At 41.7% G+C, this 20,137-nt stretch overlaps 1 protein-coding gene across 4 annotated transcripts in view; it reads right to left on the bottom strand.

Annotated features, from left to right (window-relative positions):
* LOC147028318 (SCO-spondin-like) overlaps nucleotides 1-20,137 on the bottom strand; it is a 431,359-nt gene that overhangs the window by 210,205 nt on the left and 201,017 nt on the right. For 3 of the 4 annotated variants that reach the window (XR_015057517.1, XM_085878617.1, XM_085878616.1), the window contains exons 65-78: nucleotides 16,824-16,994; nucleotides 16,379-16,519; nucleotides 15,201-15,373; nucleotides 12,045-12,139; nucleotides 11,900-11,949; nucleotides 11,289-11,459; nucleotides 10,977-11,147; nucleotides 8,684-8,763; nucleotides 5,123-5,292; nucleotides 4,850-4,896; nucleotides 4,516-4,719; nucleotides 3,669-3,842; nucleotides 3,126-3,320; nucleotides 131-218 (exon numbers count right to left, since the gene is read on the bottom strand). Coding sequence is in view for 3 of the 4 variants with exons in the window: in XM_085878617.1 (XP_085734743.1) it covers nucleotides 131-218; nucleotides 3,126-3,320; nucleotides 3,669-3,842; nucleotides 4,516-4,719; nucleotides 4,850-4,896; nucleotides 5,123-5,292; nucleotides 8,684-8,763; nucleotides 10,977-11,147; nucleotides 11,289-11,459; nucleotides 11,900-11,949; nucleotides 12,045-12,139; nucleotides 15,201-15,373; nucleotides 16,379-16,519; nucleotides 16,824-16,994 (1,930 nt within the window). In the remaining variant the exon portion in view is untranslated. The remainder of the gene's footprint in view (nucleotides 1-130; nucleotides 219-3,125; nucleotides 3,321-3,668; nucleotides 3,843-4,515; nucleotides 4,720-4,849; nucleotides 4,897-5,122; nucleotides 5,293-8,683; nucleotides 8,764-10,976; nucleotides 11,148-11,288; nucleotides 11,460-11,899; nucleotides 11,950-12,044; nucleotides 12,140-15,200; nucleotides 15,374-16,378; nucleotides 16,520-16,823; nucleotides 16,995-20,137) is intronic. The other variant, XM_085878618.1, reaches the window with a different exon arrangement.

Here is a 20,137-nt window from a genome sequence, read left to right as displayed (position 1 = left end):
CGATTCTGCCCACAAAATGTGGTCATGGGAAATTAAACAATTTGAGATAATTATGATTCCACAAGGTTTCCAATTTGTTCCAGAAATCTAATGAGTTAAGTCAAGTTTAAAAAAGTAAGAAGGGACTGACCAGTTGTTGCACAGGATTTGTACAGTCTCCCCTGGGGCGGCATAGAGCCATCCATGTGCTTCCGTGACAATCGTACTTGTGTTTTGGCCTGAAAAGTATCACAATGACAGCATCACATTGCTCGATAAAACAAACGTACAAATGTACTGTCATTTCAAAGAATGTCAAACATCAGCTTTCTCACACTGACCACAGCACAAGCAGGTATTGAAGGTAGCTTGGAAGATATTTTTGATCTTGTCGTAATTAAGGACATCCAAGGTTGATTTTTAGATTTTCCAGTTTGTGCTTGTCATTTTTTTTCCCATGCCAGGTCAATTCTATTTCTCTTCAAATAAAACCTCATATCAGATGCAAAAACAGGAAGATTGCTGAACACAGATTGGTTCAACGAAGTCAACTCTGACAGAGGAAGGGCGATGAATCCAGATAATCTCCCGTGACATCAATGTGACTCTGGCGTCTCTCACACGGCAGATCAATATAAATCTTTTCACAATCGTTCTTGGCCCATCTTGGGTGTGGTTTTACAGTTTTAATTAGAAATTTCGAGATCACTTGGAGAGTTAAATATGAGAATAGAAATTGGTGAGCTGTGTGAAGAGTGAAGAACGAGAGGGCGAGAATAAAGTGAAACTTTCATTTTGCTGACAAATTGTTGCAGTAGCTGCAATTGAATAACTGTGTTGATTTCGATAAAAGTTGAAGAACTATTAATAACAAACAACTTCAATTACATTTTAATTGTATATTTATTTATTCTGAACTACCCGTCTCGAACCCCCCCCCCCCCACTCCCACCAACAATCACGTACTGCAATATTGGGAGGGGGAGAGGGTGAGGCCTGGTTTCCTGGTTAATTAAAAGAGAAATCAGGTTGGTGGATTGTGAGTATTATATTTCCTCACTTGTGGCCTCGCTCCTCCCACCCTCTTATGTGACTGTCCTTCCTCATCCCACCCAGAAACCACAACACATTCTTCCAGAAGCCTACACCTGGTTACCCTTCCCAATTCAAAGCTGAACACACCTCCTTTCCTTCATTCCTCTGTCATCTCAATGGTAGAACAGAATTCCATGTGTATGTTGTCTCTTGCCAATTCCTCTGGTCTTTCAAGAGTGCTGCCCATTGTCACCTCGTGCTTTCTCCCATACCCACTTGGCCCTTTCTCCCCTTCTATCTCATTCGTTTTTGCCACAGATCTTTATCACCTTGTCCCCTTTTAATCACTTACCAGTCTCTGAATCTGCTGCCTACTGTCATTTAACTCTTCCATGAGTTAAGATTTCTGTGTACCAAAAGACTTAGAGACCCTCAAAAAAAAAAAAAAAAAAAAAAAAAACATTTGGATGGCCTCATCTTAACATTTTGAAATGTTGGAGAAGCGAATGTAATTATGTGTTGTAATAAAAGCAAAATGTTTCTTTTCGAGAAGCCCGAATGATTTTTTTAGTCACTAATTTATAACTGCATTTTAAGTATTAAAAAACGGATTTTATTTAATTGCAATAATATAACGAACAAATACAACACCGTCTGCATTCTACTTGTCACTACGATGGGATGTTATAGAAAAATTATTTTTCATCAAAACATTTGCAACTACAAAGTCCGATTTTCAGGTTCTCGTCTTCGATGATGCAGGTTCTATCCAGCGCATGCTAATGTGACATTTGTTTCGGACTGCATCACCTGGCTTGAAAAAATGTTGAACATAAATCACTCCGTGTCGTCAATGCCACTTTACAACTGTGCCTGAGACAGCTGAGGAATTGCACATATTCTCTCGCAATGCTAAACCCATTCTTATATACACGACAAGCAGAATACCTATCATACATAAGCCTCGACCAGACTATCAATCATAAATGACAAACTGAGAATGTTAGGAATGACGGACAGGTATTTAGGATCGTGCAGATATAAAAACCTGTCAATTTTTTTGAATGACTTGTCGCTGAGATATTTTCATCGACTTTAATTTTTCTTTAGATACGTCCATCAGTTTCAGTGGAGAGCCAATTGCAGTGGAGCAGAGCATCTGCCAACAACCTTCGTGCTTCTCGCCGTGCTGTAGATGGAATCAAATTATCTCCCAAATCGAGATCACACTTCTTGACACAGCGAAACACTTTTCCTCCTAATCAAACATTTCCAGAGATATTCAAATATAGTGTACATAAATTCTTTAGAGATTTTTCCCCACTCAATTATATATATATATATATATATATATATATATATATATATATATATATATATATATATATATATATAAAAATATATCTATCACTGCTTCTTTCAGTCCATCTCCAGCAATTCTGTAATCCAAACTTTATTATTTTGGTTATTCTTTTGGCACAAGGAACCATCACACCACAATCTCTAACAAACCCCAGAGGGAAACTTAAGGAGACAAATGGTATAGTCTGGACACCACAAATCCGTTTTTTGTGCACATAGTTGATGCTCGGTGAAGTTACAATAACAAAAAAAAATTGTTAAAAATATATAAACATAAATAATTACCTCCGTCACCGAAGGTGGATGGAGGTTATGTTTATGCCACTGTCTGTCTGTCTGTTTGTTTGTGAACAAAATATCTCAAAAAGTTGTGGACGGATTCAGATGAAACTTGGTGGGCACGTTGGTTTGGTGACAAGAACAAGCCGATTAAATTTTTGCTCAGGACCAAATTATCAGTGAGATAAGAAACATAAACTAATCAGCCTGGAAGAGGTATTCTCTTTACCAAGTGCCCTTCTCGTTTTTCCACAAAATACCATCGTAGTGACAAGTAGAATACAGACGGTGTTGCATTTGTTCGTTATATTGTTGCCATTAAATAATAATAATAATAAAAGTTATGATTGATTGTATGGATGACACTTCGTACATGACAAATGCAATGCCTGTTTTTACAATATTTGTTCTATAATTGATTGTTATGAAGGGAATATGATGAGAGGTTTTGCAGTCGTGTGCATTGTCACCTGCAAAAGGGCGATAACGGCACCCACAACGTTCTGGCCGCACACACATGCCATCTTGCATCAACCATCCACGGGAACATCCACAAGTGGGGACGCACGTTGTAGATTCCATGCAAACAACACCTTCCTGCAGGTCCTCACAGTTCCGTGGGCACGACTGGCCACATGGCAACAGGACTTGCCCTGGTAGACATGCTACAAGAACAGCATAATTGGTGGCAGCAATGGTATGTGGTGGACATTAGAATATGCCGAATAACTTGCAATAAGAGAAAGATGGTGTATTGAAAACATTGGGTGATAAAAAAAAATGACCAGGAAATCAAAGTGTAAATAAAGCAGAAAAAATAAGATGAGGAATAAAGCTTTAATAAGGGTAAACATTTACAACAGCAAGTTCAGCTTTTCAATTCAGTAAGACAACCTATATCAGACAATTTCATGTAAAAGCTTTGGGTAAACCCAAACTTGCCATGGTCCTTCGGTTAATTAAGATATGATGTGAGGATAGAGTAAAAGAAGGAATAAGGATTTGAATCTCACTAGGACAGCGTTCAGGGTCTGGAAGGCATGGTCTGCTTTCTGAGGGCTCCCCCAGGCAGTCTCTGCCTCCGAAACGTGGGCTCGGCTTGTTACAATGGCGCCACCGCACGGCTCTGTTATCTCCGCATCCTTTGCATTCTGACCACGGTGCCCATGGTCCCCAAGAACCATCGGCTGTGGGTTGTAAAAAAAAAAAAAAGATCACAGAGTTACTTGGTTTCAAGTTGCTGTTTTATCAACATTATGAAGTTTCAGAGGTTTATTCTTATTCAGCAGATGGAGATTGTTGTGTATCTATTGAAATAAAACAAAAATATTGATTCATTTTCAGAGCAAACGTGCTGAGCACAAGCAGGCCTCGAGTGTGCTGGTTCTCAAGCAGCTGTGAACAATCACAGAGTATTTAATCAGACTCGGTGGCATAATGTCTCGAGCATCTGCTCTGAGTCTGGGAGGTCACACCAAGGACTTTAAAACTGACTAAAGGAATGAGAAAATCTTCAAAACACATCGACGGGAATATTACTGGAAACGAGCTACAGGTGGAAGCTCGGTGATGATGAAAAGAGCCCTCGGAACAAAACTCTGAGAACAAAATGCCACACCTTGGTCCATGAATCATCACTCTTTACTGAAACGGAGGTGGATACTTTGAAACCTGGGAGGACTCCATTCCACCTTCTTAAACCCGCATATGGAGATAACAACCAACAACACACACACACACACACACACACACACACACACACACACACACACACACACACACACACACACACACACACACACACACACACACACACCTCCATGAGCCTTAAATCTACACAGTATATAAAAATAAACGTACTGGGACAGAACGGGTAGTTGCGGCAAGGTTTGGACTCCAGCTGCACTGCAGAGTCGCCGAGCCATCGTCGATTGGGACCGGTACATGGGGGGCCACCGTGGCGTGGTGAGGGACAAGAGCATATTCGGTATCGTGATGCTGACTCCGCACCACATGTTTTGGCACAGGGAGTCCATGGAGACCAAGAGCACCAACCGCCCGCAACTATGCAACACAAGGTTAATGACACAACACTGTTGATCAGTGGAGGAAAATGCATTCAGAGATCTTCCATTGGAAATATAAGTTCGCATTCATTCATGTTCTTAGAATGGAGAAAATTTTCTGCCTTTACCTGGACAACGTTTATTGGTGCACGTCATGGAACCGTGGCGACACGTGCTGCGGTGAGAAAAGAAACATAAATCTTGTAATGGTATGAAATGTGTCCAGAAAAATTAAATCGCCTCGCATAACAAATACATGTTCATGGAGAAAGGTTATCAATGATGGTTCTGTGAAAAGAATAGCCTTTATAAATCGATGACTCCTGGATGGCCGGAGAAGAAAATAATCATAAATGATGGCTCTTTAATAATTTAATTAATAATTAAATCCCAAGACCAACCAGTTATTGCAGCCATCACCGGCACTGACAGCGTGCCCTGGGAGCACTCTGCGCCCTGAGGGTAGGTGCAGGCAGGGGCAGGCTGCGGGTTTGGTGCAGGCCATCCTATTAAGGTTCAGCAGAAGGCCCTCTCTGCAGTAACAGCCCGGCTCACAGCCACCCACACAGGCCTTCAAGATGGTCAATGAGGAACAGGAATGAGGCAACACCACATCTCAAAATCATATATAACGGAATGTACGAATCAATATATTTTAAACCACTTTGTTGTTAACCTTCGCCATCGAAGATCGGAGGTAACTGTTTTCACCCCTTTCTGTTCGTTATCTTGCCAAAACGAAGTTTTTGCAAGATCTGTTACTTGTTAAGTTTTTTACTTACGAAATCTAAAGATTTCGTAAGTATATTGATGACTTCCGTTTCTGTTTGTTTGTTTGTTTGTTTGTTTGTTTGTTTGTTTGTTTGTATGTTTGTTTGTATGTTTGTTTGTTTGTAGGCACGATAACTCGAGAACGGAAGAAGCTCCCAATGTCAAATTACACCACTTGATTCAGGAGGGTGGTGGCTAGCGCTGATTAGATTTTGGTCAAAATCGGTCAAAGGTCAAGGTCACAGTGAGGTCAAACATCCAAAACATTCGATTTTTGATGGTTTGGGACAGAATCATCATAGAAACTTCTGGTTTGCGTCGCTACCTTCTCTCAAGACAGCTTTTATTAGATAAGGTCAGAGGTCAAGTTGACGATTTCATAAGTACCAGTCCATGATTGCTTGTTTGTTTGTTTGTTTGTTTGTTTGTAGGCACGATAACTCAAGAATGGAAGAAGCTACCAATGTCAAATTACACCACGTTATTCAGGAGGGTGATGGCGAGTGCTGATTAGATTTTGGTCAAAATCGGTCAAAGGTCAAGGTCACAGTGAGGTCAAATATTCGATTTTTGATGGTTTGGTACAGATAACTCAAGAACGGAAGAAGCGACCAATGTCAGATTACACTACGTGCATCAGGAGGGTGATGGCTAGTGCTGATTAGATTTTGGTCAAAATCGGTCAAAGGTCAAGGTCACAGTGAGGTCAAACATAATTCCGTAAATTCACGTGGAGAAATGGAGTATTTTTGCTTCGCTCAACGTTACGAGTTCATTTTAACTTCGATTTTAATTTTGTCTTCGGTTTTTGCGATCGCTTAGGATGCTTAAAACTCGGTTGTCGAAATTCTGGTAAAAATCGGATGTTTTGGAGACGTTTTAAGATTGTAGAAAAAATATTTCACTCGACGCGTCACGGGTCGTCCCATGATGCAGTGCGCTCGAGCAGCGCATCGTTGAGTCATGTAAAGGTATAATTGCGTGGAAAAATGGAGATTTTTGCTTCGCTCGACATTACGAGTTCGTTTTAACTTCGATTTAATTTTGTCTTCAGTTTTTGCGATCGCTGAGGACACTTAAAACTCGGTTGTCGAAATTCTGGAACAGCGATGAATAACTGATATATATATATATATATATATATATATATATATATATATATATATATATATATATATATATATATATATATATATATATATATATATATATATATAATAAATAATAAGTCTTTTATCAGATTCTTCTGAAAAGTAATACACCTATTATCTGGCATATCCTGCTGGTACTGAATCACTTTTTTAAAAATAAAAACAAAAAAATGGAATTTTTATAAGAAATCTAGTTTTTGTCTGGGACTCATTATCTGCAAACCACAGTGTAAAATCGTAGACCACAATGCATTCAGAATTCAAGCTCCCCTTGGGCTTCTGACTGATTCATGCTTTTATTAGACAAGGTCAGAGGTCAAGTTGACGATTTCGTAAGTACCAGTCTATGACTGCTTGTTTGTTTGTTTGTCTGTAATCATTGGATTTTTCACCTTTATATCACTCTGTAGAGCACAATTCTCATCTGAAACTCTTGTGGGTACATATATTGTAGTATTATTACAATACCCTTCAGCACACATAAAGGTCAAGGTCAAGGTCAAAGGTCAAGGTCACTTTGCGGTAAATCATGGAGGTCGATGAAACCCATATTTTTTGAGTAATTTTAATCGAATCATCTCCAAACTTTATGGGAATGTAGAATATGGTTTGGCGCTCAGCTGATTAGTTTTGGTGGCGACTGGCCTTGACCTTCATGGTTAGCGCCTCAGGTCAAACATATTTGACCCCAAGGTCAAATTTTCAAGTTTTAGGAACCATATCGTGTAGTACCTCAAATTGAACACCTCGATGAGTGCTTTCTAGATGTGTCAAGCTTGAGACATTATGACGTCATTTGGTGACGTTATGAGGCAAACGCATATTTTTCATGGTTACTCTGTAGAACGATTCTCATCGGAATCTCTCATAGGCAGATATTCCTCAAGGAGTCGCTCCTGGTGGATAGCAGCTCTGTTCACCTCAGTGTGACCTTAAAGAAGTCACACATGGTCACCTTTTGGCAAGGTTTATTACTTATGAAATCTAAAGATTTCGTAAGTATATTGATGACTTCCGTTTGTTATCTTGCCAAAACGAAGTTTTGCAAGATATGTTAGTCAACTTGTATGTTTTTTTTTTTTGTTTTGTTGTTTGTCTGTAATCACGTATAAAAAAATTCTGCAGAGCACAGTTATCATCGGAAATTTTTGTAACTTCGCATATCAGAGGCCTATAGAGGTCCCTTTCAGTGCACAAAATTTTGAAGGTCAAGGTCAAAGGTCAAGGTCACTTTGGCGCAAATCAGGGGAGTCGACGAAACCCTTATTTTTTGAGTAATTTTGATCAGATCGTCTTCAAACTTCATGGGAATATAGTTCAGGGTCTGGCGCTCAGCTGATTAATTTTTGGTGGCGATTGGCCTTGACCTTCATGGTTAGCGCCTCAGGTCAAACATATTTGACCCCAAGGTCAAATTTTCAAGTTTTAGGAACCATATTGTGTCGTACCTCAAATTTAACACCTCGATGAGTGCTTTCTAGATATGTCAAGCTTGAGACATTATGACGTCATTTGGTGGCGTTATGAGGCAAACGCATATTTTTCATGGTTACTTTGTAGAACGATTCTCATCGGAATCTCTCGTAGGCAGATATTCCTCAAGGAATCGCTCCTGGTGGATAGCAGCTCTGTTCACCTCAGTGTGACCTTAAAGAAGTCACACGTTGTCACCTTTTGGCAAGATACGGGTCACCCTGCGGGTGACATTGGTTTATTTGTTTGTTTGTTTGTTTGTGAACAGTATTACGGAAAAACTCCTCGACGGATTTCTACGAAACTTGGTGGGGGGGTTAGGTTTGGTCCAAGGATCATGCCATGAGATTTTGGACTTTGTCCCCCCCCCCAAAAAAAAAAATTAAGATAAATTTTTTTTTTGCATTTCTACATGTTTTAAGTGATTTCCAACCACCCCAAAAACAAAATTGTTCGAGAAAAAAAAAATTTTGCAACTTTTTTTTCAACAAAATTTCGATTTTTTTTTTGCATTTCTGCATGTTTTAAGTGATTTCCAACCCCCCCCCCCCAAAAAAAAATCCTTACCACCAAGTCATCACATGTACGTGGACATGGGGGGCCACATAGATCGAAGGCCGAGCCAGGGATTTTACTGCAGTTCCTGCCTGTGGAGAGGTTACCCAGGAGTTAAAGCAAGAAAACAGAGTGGGAAGTTTCAAAAGATGCTTGCACGTATGCTGTGTACGTATTATATAGATTACATTATTTCCCCAGAGGCTTTATGAACAATAAGAGTAAAGGGCAGGGATAGAGTTTCTATAATCACAAATGATCAAGTATTGGGAAGGGAATTGCCATATTCTCAATCCGAACCCAACTTAATCCTCTCCTTTTTAATCTCTCACTCCAAGATTGAGGCTCATGGAAGAGTTAGGAGGGCATGAACTGGCAGTGGGGGCAGCTTTTAGACATAAACAGTAAAAGAATGGACGAGCAGGAAAAAAATGAGAGAGAAAGAGATATATATATATATATATATATATATATATATATATATATATATATATATATATATATATATATATATATATATATATATATATATATATATATATATATATTTCGAGAGAGAGAGAGACAGAGAGACAGAGAGACAGAGAGACAGACAGACAGACAGACAGACAGACAGACAGACAGACAGACAGACAGACAGACAGAGAGAGAGAGAGAGAGAGAGAGAGAGAGAGAGAGAGAGAGAGAGAGAGAGAGAGAGAGAGAGAGAGTAAACAATGTAACCTGTAAGTAAGAGGGTTGGGTTAAGGTGAATTAATTGGGGGTAATAAGGATTGTGGATAAAAAGGTGGAGGATGTGACATTGTGTTGCACCGCCTGCTTGAAGTCAGGGAGGGAAGTGTGGTTGAAAGGTGGCTCCACGTATGGGAGTAGTGTGGAACAAAAGAGTAGGTACACAAGTCAGGCTGGATTTTGGAATTTTAACAGGCAGTGGGTTACTGGACGAACACGTACATCCTGGAGTTGTTGGGGAACAAGTAACAGGCAAGTAAGTAACCCTACAAAAAAAATAAATTAATAAATCGATACATCTTCAATGAGATATAAAGATATTTTATGAGAATGAGAATCTCACATAAGATCTGATGTGAAACAAACAGAAGATTTTTGATTGGGTTTTCTTTGAAACCATTCATTGGTCAAGGATGTTTTTCATATATACTATTATCTACTTAAATATCAGTTGTGAAATATCAGTTGTGTCTGTTATTTAAAAAAATATTTTTAAAAAAATGCAACATTCAATTACAGACAAATCCAAAAATAAAGGAGGATGTCCACAGGTCGAGCACCTCGTGTACACAACAAGATGGAAATGTGATGGTTATTATTCCTCATCGTATTTTTTAAAAGCTCAGCACAAGCAAAATGGCTGCTTGATGTGGAAGTCATTAAGAAATCCGAGGCAATGCGTGTCTATGATGAGTGTGTGTTTCCGGAAAATTGACATTGACGTGGTATCCCTCATCGATCCAATGCTCCATTTTAAAAGCAGCTCTTTAATGTAGATTAAATAATTCCCAATGATATAACTGAAGACGGTGCTGTGTTCTGGTACATGAGGTGTAGGTATTTGGTTGTGATCACAAAAGTGTACCCCGTGCTGCAGAACTGCAAGAACAATCATTTCGCTAACCTTGCGATTCATGGTTTTTCAAGAAATGGCACGGCACTTCTATGGCTGGGTCATCAAACATGCTGAAAACGGGATGCTAAAATACATCACATAAAATATAGATATTTGCACATCAGGTCACATGGTTGATCACATGACATCTACGCTGTACATTGTTCTCACTCGCAAGTTGCCCGTGCCCTCACGGGATTCCAAACGGAGTAGGGATGGAGAGGGCAAAAATGCAAATGGCATTTTCTGTCATCGAGCTGGCAAGCTGGGAGCAACAATTTGCATTTATTGCCACAACTGATGCAATTTAAATGCTCTGATGGTGGCAAGGAGCTCCATTTCAAACTGTTTGGTCAATACATGTCGTTGTTTTTAATGCCTAGGACCATAATAAAAATTGTATTGTTGTCAAAGCCAGTGACCAATTGTAAATTAATCGTATGATAAGAATATAGATGTGACAAACTCTGCCTCTTAAGTGCTCTGGGCAGAATTTTTAGTTTCAGAATCATTCGGGGATCAATTTGATGCACATAATGTAGTGAGTGGCCACAGAAGTACTCTTGTAAAAACATTCACCCACTTATCAATGATGACATTGTCCCAAACAAGGAATGAAGATATATCCTCAATATTGGGACATATGTGATACCCTTGACTTAGCTTTACTGATCCAACCTGCACAGGGGCTCCTCTGACATTCCTCCACCTCCGACGGTGGTCCTTCACAGTAATCGCCATCGCCAGATGGATTTGGAGCATCACAGCTTTGTGTACGAGTTCGTAACCCCCCACCACAACTGCTCGAGCATTTAGTCCATGGAGACCACTGAGACCATCCTCCATCCTCTGTGTAAGGATTATTTTGAAAAGGTAAGTTCAGATAAGAAGATGCAATGAACAATATGCATGTCTTTTGAGGCATTCATAAAAAAAAAAATTCAGGTCGTCAATTAGGATAATTAACAGTGTGCTGTGCAGTGGACTCACGGTCACATGGCTTAGCGCTGCACACTCGTTCCTGACTGCCTGGGCCAAGACAGGCCTTTCCTCCACCCATGGGAGTCGGTGTGACGCAGAAACGAAATCGTCGTCGAACACCCATCCCGCACAATGCACTGCATTCACTCCAGCTGGTCCAAGCTGACCAACCACCATCCACTGCCAAAGCACAACATTCCATGATTATCGCCAAGAAAACTGGGTATTAATAAACTAATAGCATGGCACCCGTCTCTGATGGGTCCGTAGATGTCTCACCTCAAATGAGAAATTTTTTGGAGTGTGTATTGGTAGAAACGGGAATTCAACATAAAGTGATGATGTGGACCGTGACACTTAGTAAATGTTGACCTTATGGACAATGGCAGTCCGCTCAAAAGAAGAACAATCAAAAGTGATTAAAATTGGCAAATACACCGCCATTTCATGCGAGATCGTTTTCTAATGGTATCCCACACAGCTTCGACATTTTGTCGTCAATGTGATACCGGTGATGTAAGTGTTTGTAAAGGTTACGATGCCATGATTACCTCCACAAAATCACATGAGAACACCCCAACTCCATATTAAAGGAGAAGGCGAGTTAGAAATTGACTCACCATCACACTCTAGATTCGTACAGTTCGTCAGCTGTCCTCCTTCACATGTGCTAAAACACAATGCAAGTTCCATAAGACGCTTACCAAATAATGCAGCACCTGAAAAAAAATGGCAAAATGATGTCGAAACATTAAAATGACGTACCAGTTATTGCAAACCAGTGGAACTTTGCTTCCACGTGGGTAGACTTGACCATTGAAGTGACAGGGGCAGAGTTTGACTGGAACACACACATCATCCTGCAGGAAAACCATAAGTTGTCTGGTGAATGATTTTCCAGGTATAACAGGAAAAAAATAAAACGACTCCAAACAAGAAATTGTTTTTGTTCTTGTCTATATTAAAAAAAAAAACATAGTTGACATATTTTCACGATGCCAAACGAATGGCGGAGTACAGTTGGATAGGACCCATAGTTATGAAAAATGACTTCCTTTAACAGGTGAAGGGCATGAGAAACAATCACAATGAGTGGCCTATCCCTTACAGGATGACCAGGTCAGGCAGGAGAAGGCAGGTTGTTCCCACCAGGGGGTGATTCATGAGCCAGCTGTGAGATTTACTGCCAACTCATCCAGATCTCAACACTTCTGCCTTCAGGTGGATTTGAATCCACAACGTTAGTTGATCCCAGTCAAGTGTCCTCACCAATAGGCCACCACTGTACATGAAATATTGTTATTCGTCGTGATTTGTGACCTTGGTTTGCACTGCTAAAGATTGACTGATCTGGCTTGTTGAGTGGAATGTTTTTATTCATTTGAGAGTCGGGATGCATTATGATTAGCCATGCTTGTTCGACCTGACTAGCAAGTTCTGCAAACCTGCTGCAGTGGATGTGGGTAAAAGGTGATCAATTATTATCCCTCCTCCAAATCCTGGTGGCATCTATTTCCCTCCACCACCGAAAGTGAAGGAAGTTATGTTTTCACCCCTTTCTGTCTGTTTGTCTGTGTACAGGATATCTCCAAAAGATGTGGACGGATCCAGATGGCCGCACAGCTGACACTGCACATGAAAAGGCCGAATGCCAAAACTCGTATTTGCTTCTCAATGTTGTATCCCACATGCATCACTTTCTGTAACCACCTTACACAATCGCACCCAGCTATTCATGGATTCTGTGTCCTTTTCTCATGACAAGGTGGAGAATTTGCTGTCAAACCTGGACTCAGATTCTGCAACTGGTCCAGAGGGCATCAGCCCACGTGTTCTAAAAACCTACTCTGCTGTTCTTGTTCACCCTCTCTCTGTTCCATTCATCCTCTCATTTGCTCAAGGTCATCTGCCATCTGCTTGGAAATCAGCAAACATTACTGCCCTGCACAAAAATGTGCAAAAACAGATCCCTGCAACTACAGACCAATCAGCCTTCTCCCAATCATCAGCAAGAATATGGAATCCATCATCGCCTCAGACATTAAATCTTAACTCTTCTCCAATGGCTTAATTTCCGATAATCAATTTGGTTTCAGACCTGGTCACTCTTCCCAGGATATGGTGCTTCTGCTCTCCCAACAACGGATGGAGGTCCTCAATGCCGGACATGAAATCCGAGCCGTATCCCTGGACATATCACGTGCTTTTGATACAGTCTGGCACCCTGCCCTGCTCACCAAACTCTCTTCCTATGGTATCCAAGGGCATCCCCACTCATATCATGGCTCATTGGCTTGCTCTCCTGTTGCAGCAAACATGTGGCTCTTAATGGAGTTCTCTCATCCCCTCTTCCTGTGCAGACTGGAGTTCCTCAATGTAGCGTTCTGAGCCCTGTTCGTTTTCAGATTTTCAGCAATGATCTCTCCGACTCTCTGGAAAATCCTGTTCATCTCTTTGCTGATGACGCCACCCTCTGCTGTACCATCTATCATCCCTCAGGCCGGCAAGCAGCAGCTTCTTCACTCTCTGCAGATCTGGATAAAATCTCAATCTGGTCCAACACATGGAACACGTCTTTCAATCCTGACAAATGTCACACTCTCACTATGTCTCTCAGAAAGGACCGTTTAGAACCCCCCCCCCCCTCCACCTACTTTCACAACAATCCTCTGGAGGAAGTCATTTCGTTTAAGCTTCTGGGTCTCACTGTCTGCCATTATCTTTCCTGGGAAAGTCCCAAAGTCCTTCCTTGACACACCTGAGCTCCTGACCACTTGCAAAGCTCTCGTCCGCAGCCTGACGGAGTCCTGCTCTACCCTCTGGGCTGGTGCTTCTGCCTCTTAATTTTCTCGGCTTCAACCTGTGGAACCAAGGCATTTAGGATCATTGGTATCTCCCGCGGTGAGGTTGAGTCTTTGGGCTTCTCACTCTCTCACCGCAGGCAGGTTGGTGGTCTTTCTGTCTTCTAATGTTGACTCTCCAGCCTTGCCCCCCCCATCCTCTGTCTGAGATATGTCCCCCTCCCCCCCCATTTTTCCACAGGGCACTCAAGGTCCGCCAGCAACCTCCTTCTGGTGAAACTGCCAAAATCACGAATCACTGCTCATCTTCATTCTTTCATTCCTCTTTTTTCCCACCTTTGGAACAAATGCCTGGTGTTGGCTTATTGATTCGGGTGGCAGGCTTGGGATCCTCAGATCCTGAGTTCAAATCCCGCTCAGCAGTTGAATTACTACCTGGTGGGGTTAACTCGACCTGTCATCCTTCCGAGGTCGGCAAAATGAGTGCCAGCATGCTGGTGTACCATGTCAGAGCGGTGACCTGTCCAGGATTGTGCCCAACAGCCAAGGAGACTGCTAAGCAACACCAACACTCTGCACAGAGTATGGTCCCAGTCTCCTCCCACTTTGGAACAAATTCCCGCACTCTCTTCAATCCCACTCTTCCCCCAAGGTCTTCAAAACAGCCGTTCACCACCATCTCTTTTCTTCCCCCATCCAAAACCACGATCTTTTCTACCTCCGTTAATCCACCCCAAAACCACCTCCTGCAAATTCCCTGCTTTCCTTCCTGAAAGTCCTTGTTGTGTCCATCTTGTTTACCCTGTATACCCCACCTCATCCCTCTCCCTTTCACAGATCTCCTCATGGCTCTGTTCCACACTGTTTTTTTTTTTTCCTTCCCTCTCTTGCCCCTCCCGTCTCCTGCTTCCCTTGTTGTGCAATACGTTCTGTGTGTTTGCTCTCATATGAGCCTCGACAGTGTATACAAAGAGAAAGAAAAGTTTTTTTTGTGCAAAGAAAGTGCAGCATTTTCCTTGTACCTAATTCATACTTATAGAAAGAATGGAAACACTGCGACTTGTAAAATGAGCATGGATCATGTAAATGAATTATGAATAATTTGAGCACGACCTATTACCTGCAGGGCAAAGCCCTCAGGGCAATAGCAGCCTGGCTGGCATCTACTATGCCCTGATGCCACGGAGGACCTGGACGAGGCAACGCGTCCGAGCTGGGCACAAGTGGTCTCTTCGTGGGTTGGTTGGCAAGTTTTCCATGTTCTTCCTCCAGGACACATATGGCTGGTGTTATCTTCAGGGCAAACAACAAGCACAACGTGAACTTGTCAATCTCGTGCCAACAGTTGGTTGAATACAGTCCTAAGTAAGTCCTCAAAGACTGTGAGAAAGTTGATCTAAAATTGAATCAATGCACGAATGCAACTGACAACTGTCCCTTCAAAATGAAAGGAAAGGGTAAGAAAACAACATGTGACCTCATAATTATTATCATTCATCACAGTCCATTTAAAATTACCGTTTTATGATTGCTCAAACAAAAATAATAATTTCACAAGAACCGATTTGATGTAACTCAGCTTTCTATCAGACTTCGCATTGAACGTGTCGCTTCGCTAACTGTATCGTTGAACGTAACATAACGGTGCAGTAATGCAGTTTATTGACAGCCAATGTTTTCAAAAAAAATTATTCCAGAAATATTTTCTTTCCAACGAACAACCCAGCATTAATTTTAAAAATACACACACTTACTCACCAAAAAACAAAATTGCGACTTTGTTTTATGTTCCAAGGAATCGGACATGACGCCGCTTTTCTGTTTTTTCCCCCAAGTTGCAAAATGCAATTGTTATTGAGTCATGACTCATAATATGGCCGAGAGCTGGACGTAACACCGTCGTGATGTCCCAGACATAAAGACATCTGACTCCAACGCCATTTAACTAAATCTGTCATCCTGATGCCAAGCGCCTGGCATTCAGACGATAGCCTATGGACGTCAGGTAGTCACATATATGGGTTATGGGATTCAAGTTCAAGAGATTGGACGCGTTGAGTGCTGGATGCTTAGTGCTTAACATAACGTCATAATGATGTCCCAGACGTCATGTGGCACTGACATCCCAAACGAAAAGAGTGTGACAGACAGATGGAGAAATCCGGGTACTTTAATATATAGATTTCATGAGATATCATTGAATATATCTATAAGTGTGCTTTGGGAATAATGACACAATGCTTATTAAACATTCCCAGAAAGTTGTGCTGTGTATTACATCAATGCACCATGCCATACCACATGGTTCTACGTTACAATTGCGCAGGTCTTCACTTGGACCAGTACATGGTGGGTTGGGACACGTGCGTGAGCGAGAGGCTGTTCCACCACCGCATGGCATGGAACACTCAGACCAAGTACTCCATTCTCCCCAGGGTGCTGACGAGAGAGAGAGAGAGAGAGAGAGAGAGAGAGAGAGAGAGAGAGAGAGAGAGAGAGAGAGAGAGAGACAGACAGACAGACAGACAGACAGACAGACAGACAGAGAGCAGACTGAGAAAGACTATAAACGAGTCATGTGTTACACAATTATATTCTCTGCATTCCAAAGCCAAGCAAAATATTTGTTTGTTGCAGCAGGAATAAATGAATAACCTTGGAGAACTTTCAAAACTTAAAAAAAAAAACCTTTCTCTGAACCAATTTTTACTTGAAAAACAAAGAATGCAAGTGTGTCTCTTACCAGGACAAGCCTGCAGGTTGCAGTAGGAAACTTCCACAGGGAGGCCTGGACAAGGTTTTCCTCCGAAAGCAGCAGGAGGCTGTGTGGCCGAACGATAACGTCTTCGTGTGCCCACATCACAGCTACGAGTGCAAGCTGTCCAGATGGTCCACTCACTCCAACCACAATCCACTGTGACAGCATGGGGTGAAAAACAAAAATATCCCATCAAATAAATGGCAGCAGTGATTTGAAAATCAGGGCAGTGGTGAATATACACAAACAAGATGGTGACAGCAATGGAACCTGCAAGATGGTGGGTAGCATGAGAAGTTTCAATAAAAACTAATCGCTAATTAAAGGTTTTCTGCATTAACAGTGGAACGACTTTTGGTGAACTCCGAATGCTTAACATTGTACAAGGTATTCATCCTTCACACATTGTAGAAGGTATTCATCAATGATACACCCTTGGGACTCCAGCGATCTGCCATAGCCTCGTGATGCTATATTCCACATAGTCCCACCTGAGATAATGGGATCAAGGTAAGGAAGTATTTCATATTCGAAGATAGAGGTAAAGAGCCTTTTTCTTTCGCATGACAGAATGGTTGATGGTTTGGTCGTCCTCTGTCACCTTTCGTCTGATCTACTTTTTTTTTGCCTCGTTTGCCCTTTCGACCTCACCTCCACCACCAGGTCATATGTGCTGATCATGTAACACAATCCTTCATACCCTCTCCCAGTGTAATCTTCATGCCCATCTACATTCTTTCATTTCTCTTTTCTCTCAGATATGAAATCACCTCCCTGATCTTCCAATGCAGAGCGACCATCTGATCCAAAGAGTGCAGTTCCCATTTGGTAAAAAGGCCGAGATGAAGAATCATGGCCACGTAGATGTTTACCACCATCAATAACTAATGAAGCAAAAAATTCTCTCCAAGACATTAAGCAAGCGGTCCACTACTGCCTCAAGTCATTCCCACATACACCCAGACAATTAATTTTCCCAAACTCAACCCTCTTTCTGGCAGGATAATGTGTCTGTCAGTCTCAGTCTCAGTCTCAGTCTCAGTCTCAGTCTCTCTCTCTTTCTTCATTTCCTCACTTGCTGTGCCCAACTGTGCCATTCACTCTCAGTTTCTTGACATCTTACGCGATGTTTCCTTGCTCTCCCGTAAGCCTGGATCTTCTTGGATTGACCGACCCGCATAAAACAAAAAAGAAACCACGTTAAACTACCATATCATAACTTACGTTATCCATTAACTACAATCTTTCTTTGCACACAGATGGAGTTTGCTTTTTATGGCGTTTTTATAATTCTTCAAATGCTGGCCATCTTTCTTTAGTACGTCTCTTCACTTCTTCAAAGTGATCTATAAGCTTTTACGAATTGGCCAAAGTAAATTTCGTAGCTCAGGCTTCCTCAGTTTTGCATTGATCACCTTCACTTATTTAAACAATTGCTCGAGTGAAAGTAATGTTCGGTGAAAGACTCATTGGTGTAAAGTTTCAAGGGTTCATTGTGAATCTGGAAGGTCGGCAGTTCGAACCTGACCCCCTGCCACGTCATACCAACGACATTAAAAAAAATGGTACGTGCTGCTTCCTTGGATGACTCTCAGTATTTAAAACAAATGTGGCATGACAAATGCAATCGATTCACGATGTATGGGCATTTGGTTGTTTCGATGTCTGCGGTGACTTTGATGAACCGAATGCTACTGAATGTAATGACTCATCAATTGACGTTTGGAAAAATTAGTGTTGTTGTTCCAATTTCAACTTCTCCTGCAAGTTCATGAATCTCTGTTAATTTAGATTGTTTAAAGTAATTTATATTAAAACGTTGAACTCGGTGGTGTATTGTGGGTCCATGCGGTCGGACTGTTCTTCGCCAATGCCATCTTCGAGTTCCGGGAATGCACAGTGCAAGCATTCATTTGTTCTGGATGTTCAGAGAGGCCAGCTATATGTACGAACCCAGATGGCTGCGTGCATTTTAAAAGTTCTGTAAATCATCGCTCTGGTGAGTGGCCAGAATGGTTAACACTTAGTACATTTGAATGCCTTGAAAAGAAACTCTTATTCATCAAGATGCAACATTTAACAAGAACTAGGATCAGATGAAAAAAAAAGCAAGAAAATATTTTGAAAGCAAATACAGCGAGTGTCAATAAAAGGTTAATTGCTTCAAATGGCCTTTGTACTTTTTGTCATGACCTTCATTTATTTTGGTTTGTTTTGGAGGAGTGATCAATGATCTTTGGAGAAGTCATTCAAGCATAACCACAGTATTCCACGGAAAAAATGACGTTTTCTACGGAGCAAAGAATAAACATTGTCAAGTCGTATTTTGAGACCAAGTCGATTTATTCCGCCCAGACGAGGTTCCGTACTGAATATGAAGTGCATCCCAAAAACAAGCCAAGCAAGGTAGCCATTTTGGAAAGTTGTGAAAAAGTTCAAAAGTGAAGGGAAGATTCTCAACATCAACAAGGCAAGGTCCGGTCGCCCAAGAAGTGTTCGGTGTGAAGCAAGGGCGTCCATCCAAGCCAAAATATTGGGGGGGGGGACAGGTAACTGGACCCTTCTCCCAAGGTGTGCCCAGGCATCTTGGTATCTTGGTATTTTCCTTCTCCATGTTAGGCGTCTAATGACCTGTGCCCCATTCTGTAGCGACGCAGGTTGTGACACGTCGCTGAGCCGAACGCATATGCTCAACATAGGTACCGACTGGAAATTCCTAGTTTCGTTTTCAGCCTTGTACACTGTATGAGTGTGAGCGATCAGCCAGCGCCGTGTGTGGAAGAGACTGTGCATATAGGGGGCGACGGTAGTGTACATCATGTACACTACCGTCGCCCCCCTATATGCACCGTACAGTACATGAGGTATATCTAGAACGTGGGGCTGCATGGTATAATGACAAGAATAGCAACGAAGGCTTATTGCTGCGTTCCAACAGCTATTGCTTGATTTTTTGCATTTTTCAAATAGGCATGGGACTCGAAATGTGGGGGGGACAGAATATACTCTGTCCCCCCTGGTAAAAAAAAAAAGTGGGAGGGACATATCCCCCTGTCCCCCCCCCCCCCCGGGATCGACGCCCATGGTGTGAAGGAAACATGTTATGAGTTTGTGAGTCAGTCATGCAAAGTCCGAAGAAATCGCATCGACAAAGATCGCCTGAACTGGGTCCCACTCCCAGCAGTATCAGAAGAATAATGAAACAAGATTTAAACCTCTTTCCTCACCACATCACAACAGATCATGAATTGACCGATGGGGATAAAGCAGCACGAGTCGCTATGTGTGAGATGTGGCAG

The sequence above is a fragment of the Eptatretus burgeri genome, chromosome 4, assembly GCF_056783735.1.
Source record: "Eptatretus burgeri isolate ZD-2024b chromosome 4, Ebu_testis_v1, whole genome shotgun sequence".
Lineage (NCBI taxonomy): Eukaryota > Metazoa > Chordata > Myxini > Myxiniformes > Myxinidae > Eptatretus > Eptatretus burgeri.
This window is presented reverse-complemented; position numbering and strand designations above follow the sequence as displayed.